The sequence below is a fragment of the Thalassophryne amazonica genome, chromosome 16, assembly GCF_902500255.1.
Source record: "Thalassophryne amazonica chromosome 16, fThaAma1.1, whole genome shotgun sequence".
NCBI lineage: Eukaryota > Metazoa > Chordata > Actinopteri > Batrachoidiformes > Batrachoididae > Thalassophryne > Thalassophryne amazonica.
In genome coordinates, this window is record NC_047118.1 from 37758220 (window position 1) to 37779150 (window position 20931).

The window sequence follows — 20931 nt, forward strand, 5'->3', positions numbered from 1 at the left end:
AAGTGGAAACCCAGCTTAACACTGATGGCGTATTTAGAAGTAGAGAGGATAATTAATGGGCTTTTCATACCAATAACCGCCACTGATTAGCGACATTAATTCACCCATTAACTGAAATGTGTGCATACATCATATGTTGAATATTTTCAGCAAATTAAACTATGTTGACATAATAAAAGTGAAAATACATGGCTGAAGTCTGCAGCAACATTATGATAACAATCATAATAGTAATTTTTTAAAAAAGGATATAATTATTAAGTCAACACTGAACTTATGTCAAACATTTTTGAGATTACAATACTTGTCAAAAGAGCAACGTGTTCTATCATCGAGGCAATGAATCAGTGTCACATTTTTAAATTCATATGCAAGCAAACCCCAGTAACAAAAAAAAAAACTCAGCTGCAGTTCAACTAACAGAACCAATATAACTAATATATATATGGTACAATGATGGAAAAATAAAGTAAGAATGTTTTGCTTTCATAATGATCATTTAGATCTTTCATCTGCTAATATGTCAACGTTTGGAAGCAAGAATGGTCCAATAACACTTTCAAAAACACACATTTGCAGTCGCCGCGACCAGCTGCTTCATGCCTGATGACGGGCCGGAGAATTGTACAAGTTTTACTTGCCAATATGTGCAGTTCATGAACACTTTTATTCATTTATTTTTTTAAGGAAATACTTGTTTTTATGTATGACGCAGTCGACACCAGGTTCTTGATATCGAAGGTGCTATAATGCAGACCTGCAGCATGATTAGGAGGCAGATGAGTGCAGTTAGCAAACATAAGAGGGACATCGACTGTGTCCTGGTTCCAGCTGGCTCAAGGTGTAACAAAAAAAAACTCATGCTGCATGTGGTTTCAGGAGAATCTATCAAACTCGGTCGGTGCAGAGGGTCAGGCTCGGAGGGACTGGGTGTGTCTGTGGAAAGAACAAAAGCAACATCAAAGATTTGGGTTCGTTTACTCAGGCTGGGCACCGGCGTCTCATTAGCGTTGTTGTCAGTGATCTTGTTTTCCAGCTCATCATCAGACAGAAGGTCCAAGGAAGTGCCCTCGGGACCTGCAGCTGGCGCCGACCCGAGCGGCTGGAGGAAAAACCGATGGGCCGCCTCGCCTGCACCAGAAAAGGAAAGAAGACTGACACCGGAGGCAGAGGTGAAGCTCAAGCAGGACAAAATGAACCTCTGCTCACTTCCTCTTTATAATCAAAATGCCACATGTTCATATTTAAAATTTCTAAAACCTGATTTGAACCCCTTCAAAAATAATGAAAAGCTGCTAAATATGGGATCAATTCCCACCTGTGGCCTTTCTGTGTGGAGTTTGCATGTTCTCCTTGTATTGCGTGGGTTCTCTCCGGGTGTGCCGGCTTCATCCACAATCCAAAGACATGCAGGTTAGGTGGATTGGAATCTTAATTGTCCACAGGTGTGCGTGCGGGTGTGGCCCTGCGACAGACTGGCATCCTGTCCAGGGTTACCCCGCATCACGCCTATGACTGCTGGGATAGGCCTCCAACCTCCCGTGACCCTTAATTAGAGAATTCTGAAATTTGGTAACAAACAATCTTGGTGGACTGTCTGGTCATGTTAAATTTGACATTCTGATTGAATCTCTGTGGGGGATGAACATCTTTCCCATATTTGGTCAAAATTACTCATTCTTTGTCCTCAATTTGTTAAAACAAATCAAACAGTGAATGTAGACTAAGTGCTTTTGTCCTTGCCTGCTGTACCTGAGGCGGTTCTTGAGTGTGTTGACCTCACGGCTCAGGTCCTCGCTGGCCTCAGTGGCGTCATCCAGCTCTCGTTGCAGTTTCCTGCGTGAGGCATTGGCCCGTGTGGCCTCTTCCTCAGCCTCTTCCAACTGACGCTTCAGCTGCTTCATGCGAGAGTTAACCTTTTCCACCTTTATGCCAGACACAAAATAAAACATCACCAAAAACAAAGCAAAAACAAAACAAAACAAAGTACAGACCATGAGTGTCAACTGGTTACCAGTTAGGGTGCAGACAGTTGTGGGAAAAATATTTTGAGGCACAGAAAATTTGATGGTCTCTCAGTCTTGCTGGTGCACACAAACTCAAACCGTCCTTCCAGGCAGAATCCTCCCTCTCTGTAGCCGGTTTGGATCTGCCTGGATCACCTCTGAAATATGCTGCCTCTCCCAGAACTAAAGCCTCGATAAACACATAATTGCCGTGGCAAACTAGCAGCTCGTACCGGCGTCACAACTACACATCATCTATCTCTCCCCATAGCCAACATGTTGTCATGTTTGTCGATTACAGTTGACAGAATTGTAGGAATTCAACAAATTTTTCTTTCATTTGTGTAATAGTGTAATGTATTGTAAATCATAGCTATGTTATTATCAATCATTCAGTTGTCTGTGAGAGACATTTTTAAATCTCTACATCTGATTTTTCCTTACTTGTTCCTTGAACTGGTCAGCATGGCGACGCTCATCCTCCACTTGCATGCACACTTCTTTCAGCTTCTTCTCTGTCCTCCTCACTAGCTTGTTGGCTGTCCCTCGCTCCCTTCAGTGAAAAAACAAATTTAGAGAAATGTCTGAGAGGGAAGAGGAGGGTACAACTCGCAGAGGAGCCGAGCCAAGCGTACTTTAATGATGTAGCAGAATTAGGATTCTCAGTAAAAAACATTTAAAGGAAAACAGCGTGTTGAATTCTCACTTTGCCTCCTGCTCCAGCTGTTTCCTCCAGCTGTGCTATCTTGGCCTCCAAAGCCGTGATGCAGACCTTGAACCTGTTCTTCACTCGAACCCTCCAGCTCGGCCCAGTTTAGCACGCAAGTCCTTGTTTTGACGTTTCCAGTTGCTGCCGAGCATTTTCACTCTTCTGAGCCGTGCTACGCTCTGAGCTAAGTTCTGTGGATAGGGTGGTCCACCTGTGACAGCAAGGGTACGAAGAAGGTCATCCAGTGACCCACTCACACACACAAAATTCACTTCGCAAAAGTGTTGAAACGTCTGGTTAAATGATGATAGCACTGGGTCATTTTAGGAGAATGAGCTGGTGGAAACATTTTTGAATCCACACACTAGCAACCACCCAGCAGACCTTTGGGCCATCGTCACTCTAGAAAGTAACATCGATCCATCATAGGGGCCCAGGCCAGCGTGTCTCAAACATGTCCAGTAAAACAGTTGTGCTTTCGCATGATGACACAAAGTCATAAGAGTGGCACCCCACAGATCTCCAGAGACTCCTACTACAGAGGCACCCAGGAGTCTTCTCTACAGGTTTGCATTCAGGTCTCAAACCCAAACAGAAGACACATCATGACTCTGATGACATGCACTATTACTCTGTATTTATCTGCATCACCATACACCTTGCTCGAGTCACAGTTCTTATCTCCTGTGAGGCAGACAGACCTCTAGAAATTCAACAGAATCTCTTACATATACATATATACACCACTATGGTGGTCAGGTTCATGAAGCCTGAATCTTAGTCTTGAGCAAGGGCACTTGCAGACCTAAGCACTCCTCATTCAACATATTGAGAACCAGTGGTGGTCACAGCTAACCAAAAAGTTAACTTCAAAACTGGTAATCAGCTAACTGAAAGTTATCTTTTATATTGGTAACCGATAAACTGTCTAAAAATGTATTGGAAGCTCCAGCTAACCGATACTTTCAATTTTGTCTCCTTACACTCTCAGCTACTAACAAGCGCTATTTTGATTTAGACACCGCCAAAGCTTCTAAGGCCTGGTTCACATGGCAGGATAATTAGGCCGATATCGGACCCGATCTTCCCCTTCTGACAATCCTTAAGGACGCCCTGACAATCGTGATGATGCTAAAGATAATCTTATCAGATATTCCTGCCGTGTGTGGTGTGTTCAGAGTGCTCTGATCTGCTCGGAAGGACGTCAGGAGCGTTCCAATCGCAAATTCGGGGTATTCAACATGTTGGATTTTTTTGGCCCGATATATCGCAGCGTATGTTGTGTCCTCCGACCACAAACGAGCACACAGCCTGCTGAATGTGACGTGTCGCCAATCAAAAAGCGAGGTGATGGACGTACGGAGCGGAAAATAAAATCAAAACAGCTGTTCTGACTTACCACAAAGTCTGGAGGTCGTGCTGTCTCCACTCCATTAAAGAACGCCTTTTTCCTTTTCTTTTGGTGTCTTTTTTTTTTCCTCTGTTGTAAATAGTCCACATACTATCTCCGTTTGTTTACTCTGAAGTCACGTTTAATCTCGAGAGATTTGCAAGATTTCCTGTCTGAGCTGAGAATGTTCGACTGAAATCTGTTCGTGTGGTGGTGGTGTCCTTACCGTGTGGCTGAACACCACACACTGTACGACCAAACCTGTTAGATCTATGATTTTTTATCTTCATGTGTGTGGTCTCTCAGGTTTTGGAAACCTAAAGATAATTTTAAAATCCTGTCGTGTGAACCAGGCTTAACAGAATCAAAGGCGATCACAAACCCAAACACAGCCAATGAGCCAGCACTTCTGAATGAATTAGTCAACCAATCAGTATAAGCGGAGGCTAGGTTTACCCACAATCCCTTTGGGCATCCGTGTGTTAATGTTCAAATCTTCAGAATTAGTGCATTATTTTAAAATGAACAGATGTGTTATATATCCACCTTGTACATTTTAAGAGTTCACATTAATGTAGTTATTCTATCCAGAATAATTTGATTTATAAATCAAAACCATAAGTCAAACCTGCTTCCCATTTCAAGAGCTCTGCCTCATGGCTGGACCACTGTATGGTGTTAAGGAGTAATGACTTCTATTTTTGTTTTGTGGCAGTCTGGCAGCCAGGTCCTTTCTGCTGGGGGCAGAGTTGAGCTCAGCTCCTCTTAGCTACCTCACTGCTGCAAAATACATAGCAGACAGGAGCAAAAGGAATTATGTGTTTTTCAACATTACTAGCTATGTAAAAAAACATTAGCAGTCTAAAAGTTATTGGAACTAAATTTATAGGAAGATAATTGGTCCGATGATGGTTTTAAAACTTATCTGAAAAACGAATCCGCTAACTAAAACATTAGCTTTGATAATTATCGGTTATCGGATTAGCTGAACAGTGCCTACTACTGTTGAGAACAGCAACCAAGGCATCACTGATTCTGCAAATGCTACTGCATTGTCTGCACAGTCAAGGTCAGTGAAGTCTCATGGACCAAAATCACTGGATTCCACAACCTTACCAGACATCCATATGCAAGCACTGACCAAATTAAGGACCAGAACACATCCATGACGGACCTCGGAGTTCATTGGCAAAATGTCAGAGAGCGTGTAAAATGTCATGTTGTGCATTTACAGACGTTTACTTATTTAAATGAAATAGCTGCCAACCTTGGACAGATTTGTACATGATCAAGAGATTTCTGTTGGTATTTTTCTCATCAACAAAAATGTGCTCCACTTTATTTTTCTTACCCAACATCTTCAAAATTGTGACAGATCACCAGATGTTCAAGGATAATGGTAGTCCAAATAAAAACAGGGGTTAATATAAGTCACCGATATGGATGCACTGTGACAGTATTAGAACACACCTGCATGGTGGACTTCCTGAAGCGATCATTGAGTAGCTCCATGTTACCCTGCTCCTCTTCCAGCTCCTCCTCCAGCTGTGCAATGCGAGCCTCCAGTCCCTCTTCTCATCCATCAGAGCAGACCTGACAGATAGCAACAGTACGCTCAGCAATCAACACATAGCACTACTATTATTCTGAACACTACTGTAAGCTGCTGCAGTCTAACAAACATCACGCACAGAATCAAAACATTTGGTACATTTAATGGCCACGTGGGTAGTGCACTTGCTTTGAAATCAGAAGCTTCCACCTGTGCCCACTCTGCATGTACTGTAATTTCCAGACTATAGAACGCACCTGAATATTAGCCGCACCCACCAATTTTAAAAAGAAAAAAGAAACTGTACATAAATGAGCTGCACTTGTCTATAAGCCGCGGGTCTCCACATTGTAACATAAGATATTTACACAGAAAGATGTTAGAAAGATTTTTTAACTTTTAAAGACGTAACATAAATGCTTTTTTCCTTTAAGTGTTACATGGAAATATTAACGCGTACATCATCCAGCGCGCGCGCACGGTGTCTCTGCTCCACACGAAGAACTGAGTAATTTTAACTTTTTCTTTTTCTAACTTTCATCACGTGCAGCCAGGATCAGATGGAGTCTGTGGTAAAGGAGACTTTAATGAGGCGCTGTGACTTTTTCGACTTGTTGCGCCAAGACAGAGAACCGGTTTGGCAGGGTGGGGAGAAGCCTCCGCTCCGCTAACTGATCTGACGGCGCGACTCCGGCGCAAAGAGCCAGAGAGGGATGTTTCTTCACTAAAAAACGGTTAACACCTTATACTTACACTGTGTGAATTTACACCGCATGAGGAGTGCAGCTTTCAGGAAATCAATTGAGAGCATCAACTGATGCATTTCGACTTATGAAAAAGCCTGTAAAAATCCATTAATTAGCCCCATCATTGTAAAAGCCGCAGTGTTCAAAGTCGCGGCTTACAGCCCGGAAATTACGGTAATGCGGAGCAGCATCAGGAAGAGCATCCATTGTAAAAAGTGTGCCAGAACAACATGCAGCTCTGTGTTGGACTTGCTGTGGCGACCCAGAGTAAAAATGAAGTCGTCCACAGAACTTACTTTTTAAAAAATTCTTTTGGATTCAAAAACATTTTCATCACATCAGTTGTAATCCTGGGCCGCTGAGAGTGTGCTTGAGGGAGTGGGCTTTGAATAATTTGAATAATCCAAGGTCAAGTCCTGGATCTCTATGGCAAAGGCCGAAGCCACAGCACCCAAGGCCGAGGTCAAGGCCAGGTATTGTAGAAAGTCTATTGTAGTTGCCGCTGCCCGATCCCATAGACTCATGCATAATTTCAAGATACAGCCAAGTGAGTTGGATGTGGGTTTGTATAATCTTTAGTGCACTTTCATGATGCAGCGTGTTGGAATCACAGACATTCATACGTTACCTGAGTGGAGGAATATTATAATGCTTGGGTAGTAACAAGGCTGTTTCAGAAGATTTTTTACACATTTATTACTTGTAGACATATCACTTGATGCAAATGCATATGTGTGTGCATAGTACTGTGGTCACTGGAAAATAATGCAATCAAACATTGCAGGTATCGACCATCATATGCGTAAAGTTAGCATGACAGGTCCTTTTTGGTTTGGTGTAAGCAAGATGTATTTATATAGCACTCTGCAATGTACTGGGGAGCTTGCTCATGTTGGGCCCCAAAACTTAAAACTAAAATTTTTTAATGAATTCTAAAATTTACTGGCAGCCAGTAAAGAGAGGCCACAACTAGATTGTTGTGAGTTCTTCTGTTCGTACCATTTAAAAGTCTCGCAGCAGCATTTTGCACAGTCTGAAGCCGTTCCAAAGTTGATTTGTTAAGTAAAAAGACCACTACAACAATCCAAAGCAGAAGAGACAAAAGCATGAATAATCATTTCCAGTTCAGCCTTTGACACCACCAGTTTGCGTTCCTGAATATTCCTAAATGATGGAAGCAATTTCAAACCAGCTCTTTTGGGATGATGCTCAAGGGATACCAAACCATCAAAAACATCAAAATTTCTAACCTTAAGCTCTAAGAGGATCTAATGATTTGGTCATAATGGAGCAGTGCGAAACCAGTTCGATGATAACCAGTCGGCGCACTCAGCAGCAGACTGCAATGGCAACTGAATTAACCACCTATGCACGTCTGATCACCTGCCGGTGACTTTAACATCAGGTAGAACAATTCATCGATGACATGACATCGCTCCCTTAACTGGTGGGAAGTAAACAGTGCAAAAAAAAAAAAAAAAAACAGGCCCCAGCTTATTTCGTCGGATGATGCCGAGACCAAGACATTACATAGGCAGGCCGAGGCATCCAAAAATAAACAGATAATAATAACTGCCCCGTGACCTCAACACTGATTTTTAACAACTACAACATCTTTTAGTCACTATTATTATGTTCATGTTTCACAACCATTTGTGGACTGCATTATATTCTCACTCATGAACCACACTTTGTGGATGTGACTTTTTTTTTTCTTCTTTTTTGCTGTATTATCATCATCTAAACCACAAAACAGTTTATAAGATCACAAATTTCTTCATAGCTCTTCTAGCCTTAGTTGTGCTCTCAAAGTTCACCAGACTGATGCATTGAACTTTTAAAAAGTGCTCAATTATACCACCAGAACTCTCAAAGGGTCCAAGTCTCACAAAATCCTGGCGTGTGGTTGTGTGTGTTTGTCTGTACGAGACACTCACAGTAAGAAGATACTCCACAGCTCTGTGGGGGTTGTTGAAACTGGCCTGTAGTGCAGCTACCACTCTCTCCCTTTCATATCCCATAGACATGATCTCTGTCAGCATCGCCTCATACTCTGCTCCAGTCACTAAAAAAAGGAACAAACACAAATCAGAATTTACAAACACTTCCAACACTGTATATGTGAAAAATATGTAAGTGAAGTTCAATTCATAAATTAAAAACATACATTATCAGAAACAGCTCCAGTAATGACTCACCCTGTAGGGACTAAAATGTAAAGAATCTTTTTTCCCCAAGCACTTTGTACTGAAAAGTTAAATTAAACATGCACAACATAACAAAAACAATGAAAAGCTCGCAACATTTCAGTCTTACTAAAGCGTACATTGTACACATAAAACACAGTATGGTATGCATTATTAAATGCTTTTCATGTGAGTAGACAGAGCTGGAATCCCCACTGCCCTGTGTGGCAACACAAAGGACAGCTTACAGTTGTCACAGCCTAAATATAGGGAAGATCTGAACAGCACCTCAGGCTGTAAAGTCCCTGACTCACAGCAGCAGCAAAATTCTGGCAGAGCAAGTACAACCAAGAATTTACACGAGATGCACCGCTGAGAATACATGCACACGTCAATGGCCACAAACAGATTTCATTAAAAAAATGGTCTACATCTGTACAATGACAAGTGGAGCCACAGACATTATGGAGAGATCCATCTATCACCTACCCAAAAGTTGAGGAGGCATCCAAGCTTTGGCTCCCACCACTGGAGCTACAAAACATGATGAAGAGAAAAAATCAGAAACACTACAATTCTGGTAGCTCAGGGTGGTAGATGACATTAATACCAACTGATAATCATTATAGTTAAAAACAATTTAAACTCTAAATGACTACATTAAATGTAAAATAAATATAACATGACTAATTAATAATGGATTAAACGACCAACTACCTAACAATTCATGCTCTCAATATTCATCAATCTACTTTTAAAATGATTTGCAACCATTGATTTGTCTGAGGATCTCTCCTAATCCTTGATATACTGTGCATCTGGAAAATATTCACAACACTTCACTTTTCCCCCAAATGTTATGTTACAGCCTTATTCCAAAATGGATGAAATTCATTATCGTCCTAAAAAGATACACACAACACACCATCATGACAATGTGAAAGACATTGTGTAACATTTTAGCAAATTTAGTAAAAATAAATTAAGAAATTGCATGTACGTAAGTATTCACAGCCTTTGCGCTGAAGCTCATAATTGAGCTCAGGTGCATCCCTGTTTCCGCTGATCATCCTTGAGATGTTTCTACGGCTTAATTGGAGTCCACCTGGGGTAAATTCAGCTGATTAGACATGATTTGGAAAGACACACACCTGTCTACGTATAAGGTCCCACAGTTGACAGTGCATGTCAGAGCACAAACCAAGCATGAAGTCAAAGGAATTGTCTGTAGACCTCCAACACAGGACTGTCTGGAGGCACAAATCTGGAGAAGGGTACAGAAACATTTCTGCTGCTTTGAAGGTCCCAATGAGCACTCCATCATCTGTAAATGGAAGAAGTTCAGATCCACCAGGACTCTTCCGAGAGCTGGCTGCCCGTCTAAACTGAGCGATCAGGGGAGACGGGCTATAGTCAGGGAGGTGATCAAGAACCTGATGGTCACTCTGTCAGAGCTCCAGCACTCCTCTGTGGAGAGAGGAGAACTTTCATGAAGGACAACCATCTCTGCAGCAATCCACCAATCAGGCCTGTATGGCAGAGTGGCCAGATGGAAGCCAAAGACAGATGGAAGCCAACCTGGAGTTGCAAAAAGGTACCATGAGAAACAAAATTCTCTGATCTTATGAGAGAAAGATTGACCTCTTTGGTGTGAATGCCAGGTGTCATGTTTGGAGTAAACCAGGCACCATCCCTACAGTGAAGCATGGTGGTGGCAGCATGATGCTGTGGGCATGTTTTTCACCAACAGGAACTGGAGACTAGTCAGTGAGATTGAGATGAGATTTGGACAGTATGATAACCGTGGGCAAAAATACCGCGGTTTCACTGTATTATGCGTTACGGTATTAACTTTAAAATGTGCTTTAACAACATTATGGCTATTTGCATATGAAGCACGTGTGATTCAGGCGTACTAATTGACGCGATGTCTACCGCTACGAGCACTATACCTCTGATAACTTTAGAGAAAATACCAGAATAATAGTCTCTCTTTTAGACATGTAGCATCTGCCCCATGGGAAACATGACTTACTTGCTTAGGGAGAAACGTGGCTGGAATAAGGTCCGGAACTCCGAATGCTCAATATTGGCCCAGCTTCACTAACAAAGATCTTGGAACAGATGTTTTTGTCCTTCTTGACATGTTTGTGGGAGAAATTTGGTCGACCACAAGCACGACTCGAGTCCACCGCTTGTACTTCTCAGTGGTTTCAAAGATGGGATAAAGTTTGATCCTTCCATGTAATCTTTGCGGGTATCTTGAATCACTCCGCGTCCGACTCAGGCTATAGCTACAGTGCTTTGTTGCCACCGTTTTGGCTTGAAGGGCTATTCCCCAGAAAATAAAACAAAAAAGCCGACTTGGTCCTTTTAGACAGAGGGAAAAGTTCAGCGCAGGCTTCGCCTCTTTCAGCCATGATGCAGAGCTAGCTAACGTTAGCTGCCTGTTTGTAAACAGAGACAGAGGTGCACGCCAGGGGGAAAGGCAGCAGCGGCTGCCTCCGCTCTGCCTGTCAAGAATTCTCATAACCCACTCATACCATAGGGACGGTATAACGGAACATTTTAGTGGTTTTGATACCGTGGCTTTTTATACCGTGGTATACTGTGAAACCGGTTATCAGCCCATGTCTAGTCAGGATTGAGGGACAGAAAATGCAGCAATGTACAGAGGCATCCTGGATGAAAACCTGCTCCAGAGCGCTCTTGACCTCAGACTGGGGCGATTGTTCATCTTTCAGCAGGACAATGACCCTAAGCACACAGCCATGATATCAAAGGAGTGGCTTCGGGACAACTCTGTGAATGTCCTTGAGTGGACCAGCCAGAGCACAGACCTAAATCTGACTGAACATCTCTGGAGAGATCTGAAAATGGCTGTGCACTGATGCTCCCCAGCCAACCTGATGGCATATGAAAGGTGTTGCAAAGAGAAATGGGCAAAACTGCACAAAGATAGGTGCACCAAGCTTGTAGCATCACATTAAAGAAGACTTGAGGCTGTAATTGCTGCCAAAAGTGCATCAACAAAGTACTGAGCAAAGGGTGTGAATACTTATGTACACGTGATTTCTTAATAAATTTGCAAAAATTTCAAAAACTTTTCATGCTGTCATTATGGGTGTTGTGAGTAAAATTTTGAAGGGGAAAAATTAATTTCATTCATTTTGGAATAAGGCTGTAACATAACAAAATGTGGAAAAAATGAAGTGTTGTGAATACCATCCAGATGCACTGTATCTATGTTGATAACATTTCAGTTTTTCCATTGATCACAACAGAAAGCTGGACATGAAAATATCAATGACGTTTGAGAACAAATACCACATCCCATGCAAAGGTTAGAGGTGCACCGATCGATCGGGCACCGATCATTATCAGCCGATCACGCCTTGATCGGTGATCGGCAAAATGCGCAGATCAAAAGGACCGATCACAACAGTGCAGGCAGTAGCGCAGGGAGCGCTTGGTCCTGTCATGACACGCTTTCCTCTGTGACGTAAACTCATTTTGACTTCTGATATGAGCTGGACGGACAAGGAGAGCAGTCGCCATCATCTAATGTAGTCCATGTCCGTCCAGCTCATATCAGAAGTCAAATGAGTCAAATGGCTCAGAGATCTAAATGGACTGCTGTGTAATGAATGGAACCACACTGCCATCTAGTAGATATCCAGTGCGCGTGAGTGTGTATTTGTGAATCAGTAGGCATTTTGATTTTGTTTATTTTTTCATATGAGTGTAGAGGTGCAGAGAGTACAAAGCTTTGTTCATTTGATTTGCTTATATTGTGAACTGCCATGATACTGGAATTGTCAACTAAGTTCGAAATAAAAAAAAAATTGAAGTGATTGATTGATCTGTTTGTGGATCTGTGGATTTCGCGAAAAGAATGTCTCAAAATTATGTCACAGAGGAAAGCGATGAATGCATGTAATTGGTGATCCACAAATGCTGAAACTCAGTTCACATATACAATTTCCAGTTGTACAAATGTAATTTTTTTTTTTTTACAAATTAAGTTTTATATTTGCAAATACATTATTTGCAAAGACCAATTTACAAGTTACAAATATGAAATTTGCATTTGTGGATATCTGAACACATTTGCAAATCAATGATTATTTGTAGATCACCCTGTGTGCATTTACAAATATTAATGAGACAATTTTAACCCCATAGAATGAGGGCTGTATTTTACATTCTCAACATATTCTCTGTAGGCTGTAACCTGAGCAACATGAAACATGGAAAAACAAAAAAAGCTTGCTGGTAGAACAAAGTCAGTGTAATAAAACAAAAGTTGGCAGTTTATTCTAGTGTCTTTATTTGAATGCATGTTTTTTGTTTTCATCATTAAGTTTTAATGCAAAAATAGTCCTATACATTAGACCTATATTCTTATTTTGGGCATGATCCAAATATGTACTTGATCGGTATCGGCCTTGATCAGTATCGGCAGATCAAATTTCAGTGATCGGCCTAAAAAATCCTGATCGGTGCACCTCTAGCAAAGGTGCTCTCATTCAGATGATCAACACACATTTGGGACAGGCAATTTAGTCTATAACATTTAAATATGAGTTTTAATCAAGCCTCAAGATCCAGCCCATTTCAGGGGAGGGACAGAAGAGAGAGAGAGAGAGAGAGAGGAAAAAAAAAACACGCTTCTACCTGGCTGGTTGTTGTGGTTCTGTGGCTGCAGCACTTGGCTCCTCTTTGGCCTCCTCAGGAGGAATGGGGACAGCTGCTGGAGTTAAGGCTGGGGCAGGGGCAGGGCTGGAAGCTGGGACAGCTGTAGATGTGGAGCCAGAGTCCTGGACAGGAGGCTTGGGTACTTCTGAGGGTGGAGCGAGGCAGCAGCTGCAGGCTTAGCCTTTCAACAGTTTTCATAATAAAAAAAAAAAAAAGACAGTGACGTTATATTTTCAACTTTCAAAGATAACTTACAACGCTGTAAAATCAGTTCAAACATGACAACCTTAACATCATTACAGCACAACAGATCTGAGCTCTAAACAATACAAATACAAACAACTTTTAACCTACTCATATTTTTACAGCATCTTTTTTAAGTCTGATAACTATGAGCAATAAAATATCAGTAAAAAAAACTGTACTCCTGACTTAAAGCAAAGCTGTAAAAACTCACCTTGGACACCATCACTACTACAAATTCTTCTCATCAATTTGTAATCTTTTATAGGCGTGTCATCTTGCAGGATTTTGCCAGCATATATCAGCTTTTGCCCAGATACAGGAAAGTTATCTTTTCCTCTTTCTGCTTCTATTTTCTCTTTCAATGCCTTCACCTGAAGGAGGGGAAAAAAAACAGGAGTGATGGACGAGGCGATTCTTTATTGGAACAGTTATTTCATTTCAGTTCACCTAAAATATTCATTTAGATTCCTTCAACAGTTCATGTACCAGCATCCCCTAAGTTTTTGCTGTGAACATGATGTCAGTCAGCTCTCTTATTCACCGGATCGCTAGAGGTGTGCAAGATGTATCATTGATTTGTTATCTGACATTACTAAATATTCAAGCGTCTATGTTGCCAGATTTGGTGGTTTTGGAATTATACTGCAGGCTGAAGGCAGTTTTTGAAAAGTCTTTGGACTGGAAATCATCAGCTGTATCTGGCAACATTGCAGCCAAGCCTGCAGATTCACAGTCACATGCTCTTTCACTAGCAGTGTGACCATAACACAGGTTAGCTCAGCAGTCAGCATGACTGACATCATAAAAAAATGTAAAAAAAATCTGTATTATTTTTTCCAAATGAAAACTTTCATTTCACTAAATAAAGATAAAACACTTTGGCTGTTGGAAATGGTGTCATTGCATAGTCTGTCCAGCAGAAGGCGGCCAACAGCATTGTTTATGAGCTGTCAAGCATGGCTGCACTGCCCATCACAACTTGGTCATAACAACTATGAGAGGGAGACGATGCAACCAGCTGCCATTCTTTTTTAGTCAAAGCGCCCATTTTCCAGTGATGATAGACAAATGGTCGCTATGCCACAAGCTAGGCGGGGACAAAATAGACAAGGTCTAATTGCTGCAAATGGTGACTAATGTGACGCGGCGACTGTCAATTTGAGTGAAGACACCATGATGTATATTGCCCGGAGTGACAAATAAACACTTTATAGGCAGTGGATATCTGTATGTAGCCATATTAATAATATAAATTTCATTCATACATAGGCTTTGATTGGTCAATCTAGGTCATGTGATTATGATAGTATAAGCACCCCAAACCTGTACATGTTTTCCATACAATCAAAATTACTTTTGAAGTGATGATTAAAACAGTTTCTGTGGTTTCCAAAACTATCGGCAATTATCAAGTGCCAACATTTTCTTTCAGAAGGAGGAAGTGTTGCAGTTCCTTGACTGGCCACTTGAAGTTGCCTCCAAAAAGCTGAGCAGATTCCAATTCAAGTCAGCGTTTAAAAGGGACTACTTTGAGCAGAAAAAAACATGTTTACAGTTTGGTACAAAAAATTGTTTTGGTCTCTAGCTACAGGTAGTTTCCCTCTTCATGACCAACTGCACAGGGAGTGAATTTTTTCTAACTTCTTAGTTTTAAGACGTCTGGGTCAATGCGATCGCTAGTTGTTGTGGAGGGCTGTCTGTCATTTTGAGCATTTTATTACAAAGCACGGAATAAAATGGCTTCTTGTGTGGTAAAATCTAACAGATCATCTTAAGATGTCCCTGCTGCAAATTCACGCCAAGTGAAATTCTTGTCTTATTTAACGTTATGTAACGTTAATGGCGTTAGTACTTTAGCAGCTCTCTGGAGCTTCATCTATTAACTCCCATAAATGCAATTACTGAGAAGAGAAGCAGTTCATAACTTTTAATGTCCACACCAAAGCAGTTATGAAAACCACCAAGCATTCCCCCAAAAATATGATTTAATGGACCAATAAATAAATAATTTAAGAATCCCCACTGACGCTGTTGCTCAACCTCTATTCAGCAACATATGATTCAGCTGGATACATTTGTGCCAGACCATGATTCAGCAAAGTGTAGCAAGGGTGTTCACTTTTTTGCCACAGGCATTTTAGGTGATGTTACTCTAATCATAAAGTCATAGCATCACATTCAAGATTGTACAAGTTCAAATTAATACAAAAAATGCTGGGAAAGTATCTTTTCTCTGTGGAGTATTTGTGGTGAAATATAACAAAATGCAGGAAATGGCACCTAAAATTCACAATATGGGGGGGGGGGGGGGGGGGGGGGCTTCGGTTGTGCCCTTAGCATTCACAAATCTACAACAACCCTCCCCCACACACACACACATAAAACGCTGGATGCTGGATCTGCCCTTGATCACCTGAACCGAAGTCAGCCTGTGAGCTTATCTAGTGGAATGGAAGATAAGTGTGTGTTTGGGCTTCTTTCATCAAACACTAAGCCACCAACGCTCCACCTCTTTATCCATTTAGGGTTCATTGTGACATAGCCAGTCAGCACAGCCATGGCTGCCAACATGGCGATTCCCAGGTATCCGCTTCACATTGTTGTTCCGAGTCTGTATAGAAAACCTATGAGTGATGTCACGCAGACTTTGATCAATATATACACTCTATGGTAATTCTTTATCTTTTGTAACTTTACCACCATAATTTAATAATTAAAAAACAAAACATAAGATTAGGATACAAACCCATGCTGCTGGCTCAACAGTCCAATGCCCTATTAGGCCACAGCACTCTCACTCTACAATAAGCCACTTCAGCATTACAGTATGCATGCGCGGTGGTCGGAGGCTATCCGGACAAACAAAGCCATGTGCACAGCTGTCAGTTACGGAAGTGGATCTTTTCTCGTAAATTACGAGATCAGCGGTCAAATGTTTTTTTTTATCCAATGATGCAATATGCTTCCGTAACTGACAGCTGCGGCACATGGCTTTGTTTGTCCCAATAGCCACCGACCACCATGCATGTGTACTTGTAATGCTGATCGACACAAGCTGGGAAACTTTAAACTTGCCTTACAACTTAACCTTGACATAACCCCACTAAGCTGCGCTATGCATGAATAGAATTTTGTACTATTAAAGGCGACAGATCGATAGCCACTTGTTTTATATATCAACAGATATATAGGCATTGCAAATTTCTTTACTCTCCAATATCTGTATGGGACCCAGCAAAAAAAAAAAAAAAATCCGTATTGTCAGGGTCTGAGAACCACATCAACCTTCATCGAATCAGGTCCCTACATGATCCTCTTCTATTGGATTTTACAAACTTGTCAAGGTCACAACAGACCAGCGTGTCGTATTACAATTGTGAATACCTGGTTGAACAGTTCTTGTTCATTTGTGAGAGTAAAGTTATTGGGATTAAAAGAAGGATGTACCCGACCATGGACTGTCAGACTGCACCATGACTGTGCTTACCGTCAACAAAACCATTACAGCTACCAGACACCCTACACCGACAGCTAATAATGCATAAACACTGCTGTTTGCTATAAGTTGGCCTGGGTTTGCTACACATCTGTAAATAAAATAAGCATGTTGTTAACCAGCTGTTTTGTGCGTTAGCTACACTAATGGGCGTCAGCAACAACCGCGCTAGCGCTGTAGTCGCTTTGAGGACTTTATAGAAGTTGCATTACTAAATATAAATTGGATTATTAGGCATCACTACCATGCGATTGGCATCAAATAACCACGACACGCATCTAAAACAACGAGAAAAGCGTTAGCAAACACATCGCAGTGACTTTGTCACAGAGCTGCTCGCTAAGCTAACTGGCTAATGTTTGCTAGTGAGTGAGTCAGGTTGCGCGGTGTTAGCATCCAATTTCGTACGCTCGACAGTAAAACGCGTCATTATTGTGCATGCCTTGTTCCGAAACTACAGCAAATGCTCTTCGGTGTTTCACATCAATAGCGCTGAACCCTCGGAGTTGACGTGTAAAGTTAAAGTGTCTCACTCATAACGCCGTTAAGCAAAAGTTAGCATAGTAGCTAACAGCCACTCACCGTTTGCTCGGGGTCTATCTCAATTTGAATAGTCTGCTGTTGCAGTGTTTTTAGTGTGATCTGCATTGTAGCGGTGACTGGCGTGCTTCGAACGGAGAAACTGCTGCCCGTAAAGCCTTAATCCGTTTTTAAAGTTGGAGTTTCGGGTATGATAACAACTAGCCGTGAAATGTGTGTATCATCCATGAGCACTCAGCAAATCGCCATCTTTGGTGACAAGTTGGTGCAACGAGCAGAAAGGGCAGCGTTGCCAGATATGTGGTGTTAAAACAAGCCACCCACAAAAAGCGACTTGTGGCTTTTAAAAGACTCCCAGCATGAGCGACCACTGAAGACTGCTTGAATATCCTTGCACTCCATTTCAAGAACGTTGAGTTTGGACTGCTGTGGGACACCAGCAACGACCAAGCTGCTGCTTATATTAGTAGATAATATATTCTTTGTGTTGCTCATTGGATTGCAAACCAGCTTTAAAGGTGCATACCGCCACATGAATCAATAAATAAAAATAATCACAGACATAAGATTGTATTTTTATTCCCAGAACTCCATTTTTGTTTTTTGATTGTTTGTGTGGGGGGGGGCAAAGTTGACATAAGTGTGATTTTTGTGTCATGATCAGTGTTGCTATTACATTATAGCTGTCATTCAGTAGCTACCAAGTTGTCAGCAGCTGCTGAATGTAATTTATAAGCTAACGTAGGTACTTTTAAAACTGAGTAATCAGCAAAGTATTAAATTACTTTTTCATGAAGTTATCAGTAATCAGATTACTTTTTAAAGTAACTGGCAACACTGGTCGTCTTTAAAGTGGTAAGTGCATAAAATTCGGGCAGCACGGTGGGCTTAGTGGTTAGCACTGTTGCCTCAAGTCATGGGTTCGATTCCCAATCCCAGCTGTGGCCTTTCTATGTGGAGTTTGTGTGTTCTCCCCGTGCTCCGGCTTCCTCCCACATCCAAAGACACGCAGGTTAGGTTTGAAAATGCGTGTCTCGGTGTGCGTGCGGGTGTGAATGTGTTTGTTTGTCCATGTGTGGCCCTGCGACAGACTAGCGTCCTCCCCGGGTGTACCCCGCCTCTCGCTCTATGACTGCTGGGATAGGCTCCAGCCACCCGTGACCCTTAATTGGACTAAACGGTTGAAGATGTGTGTGTGTGTGTGCATTAAATTCAGTGCAGTCACAGTAAAATAGATGACTTTATTGATAGTTGTTGATAGTAATAATACTTGTAACAATACAATAAAATAGGAAAATGAGGTAGAAATAGAATATCACACTGTGACCTGAGCTGCAGTTATGCACACACGTTATTCAGTCATGAAAGCAGCCTGTTAAAAGCAGCCGCATGCTCAGCTTCAGACGGTCTGCAGAGTGTAGCTTTTCCCAGTGGATTTTCTCAAAAACCGCGCTGACACCACTGTGTGCCCCAAGAATCAGCCTGATAAAGGCATTTATTTTGTTTGATCAGTCAATTCAAATTGATTTACTAAAAAAATGTTCTTCCTCTCGCTTCACCTGTGAGGTGGAGTGAGCAGCCAGTATTTGACCAGTGAGGTGTATTTTTTGAAAAAATACACACACTCCTTTTCTTTAAATACAGTGAGGAAAATAAGCATTTGAACACCTTGCGGTTTTGCAAGTTCTCCCACTTAGAAATCATGGAGGGGTCTGGATTTTTTTTTTTTTTTTTTTTAGATTATGTCTCTCACAGTGGACATGCACCTAAGATGAAAATTTCAGAGCCCTCCATGATTTGTAAGTGGGAGAACTTGCAAAATTGCAGGGTGTTCAAATACTTATTTTCCTCACTGTATACAATAAGTCTCTTTGCTCTTTGACAGAATGGACCTAATGAGCAGATAACACACCGATTATATAACGCCTAAGTAGATCCTTGTCATTTGATTGGTGGTTTTTATGTCATGTGATATTAATCATTGTCCCATTTGCAAGTTTGGTTCCATATGTTGTACTCGTGACGACTACCTTAACGTAAAAACACAACATATTGGGTTTGCGTGCATGCATCAATCGGCACTTAGTATAAAACAAACATGACGGGGTGTGTTTTGGTGACAGACGTTGATTGTAACAAGCTTACTGATGGTGCTCATTCTTCTAACACACACACAAAACAAATCCGCCGTAAGCCGTCTGGAGGTATTTGCAGTATTCGCTGGACCTCTTGTGCTGAAGTAGAAGTGCTGTCAGATGAAGAGCTTGACAAATTTCTGTAGTGATTTTTTCACTGGACTGAGGAAAGCAGACAGGAGTCTGTACACAAAGATTGTTTTTGAATTATCTGACTTTTTTTTTTTTTTTTTTTTTGCAGATTTACTGAGAAAAAACTGGATTGGATTGCTATTAAAAGTTCTTGGTGGACTGTTTGGAACCTCTTGATCTCAAAGGACCAGTGATGCACACCAACATGTAAGTCCCTTCTCTCATTTCTAAATTCATAAAATATCAAATGACCAGGATCTATTTTAGGTGTTATATAAAACAAATAATGAATGTTTTTTCAATCATGCAATGGTAAAGATGTATCATTCGGAGAAAGATGAAATATTCTTACCATTGCACTTATAAACTTTCACTATTTGTATAGATTACTGTAAAACAGCCAGCACACACTCTTTCTTTTCATATGTCGATTCTGCATCTTGCACACAGAGTGATATCAATGTACCAGAACCTTAACCGTCCTATAGAAGAACCTCTCTGTGCTGTGGGAGTTGTTTTTTGTTTGTTTTGTTTTGTTTGTTTTTTTGCTCAACCTAAATTAAATAATACCAAGAGCAGTCACTGTGATATGTACTGCACTGATTTTACCTGCCATAAAGTCAGACAATTACATTTTATATCAGATATAAAATACAGATGGCATGCTCCATCAAGTCTGTAATGATTAAAGATATGTAAGTTTAATAATGAAGGCATCCTGTAAATTGTTGTAAGAGAGTAACTGACACATATTTTCATTCTGCTGTTCATATTTATACATATCTCACAAAGAACATGGTTCAATATTCAATCAAAATGAATACTAACATTTTATCAAAGCTTTGGACATATTTCTCTGAGAGCTTTATTTTATTTTTTAATTTTTTTCACTGATTTTGAATTGAAATTGTTCACAGAATTTTGCTCCAAAAGTGCACCAGCATGTATCTCAGAGCATGTAGGTTTTCAAAAAATTACACAGGTGAGGTTCTCCACTCATAAATACCTTCAACAAAAAGTTAAGGTTTTGTTGTTGTTGTTTTTTCAGACCCGACTTTCATCACTGTATTCAAAATGTACAATAAATATCTCAAC

At 41.1% G+C, this 20931-nt stretch overlaps 2 protein-coding genes across 2 annotated transcripts; both read right to left on the reverse strand.

Moving 5' to 3' along the window:
* Window positions 1–888: 888 nt before the first annotated feature.
* LOC117528698 (myosin heavy chain, embryonic smooth muscle isoform) lies at window positions 889–9097 on the reverse strand. The gene is given in 12 exon segments (XM_034191338.1): window positions 889–936; window positions 995–1072; window positions 1075–1126; window positions 1753–1925; window positions 2451–2559; window positions 2713–2732; window positions 2734–2799; window positions 2802–2846; window positions 2848–2926; window positions 5576–5698; window positions 8330–8468; window positions 9079–9097. Coding segments are annotated over 12 exon segments (951 nt in total).
* A 4169-nt stretch (window positions 9098–13266) lies between these two features.
* On the reverse strand, window positions 13267–17873 carry LOC117528549 (UV excision repair protein RAD23 homolog B-like). Its single transcript, XM_034191182.1, has 3 exons — window positions 17612–17873; window positions 13745–13904; window positions 13267–13468 (listed from the first exon to the last, which is right to left on the reverse strand). The coding sequence occupies exons 1-3, from the start codon at window positions 17675–17677 to the stop codon at window positions 13464–13466; spliced, it is 231 nt and encodes a 76-aa protein (XP_034047073.1). The 5' UTR covers window positions 17678–17873; the 3' UTR covers window positions 13267–13463.
* Window positions 17874–20931: the final 3058 nt, after the last annotated feature.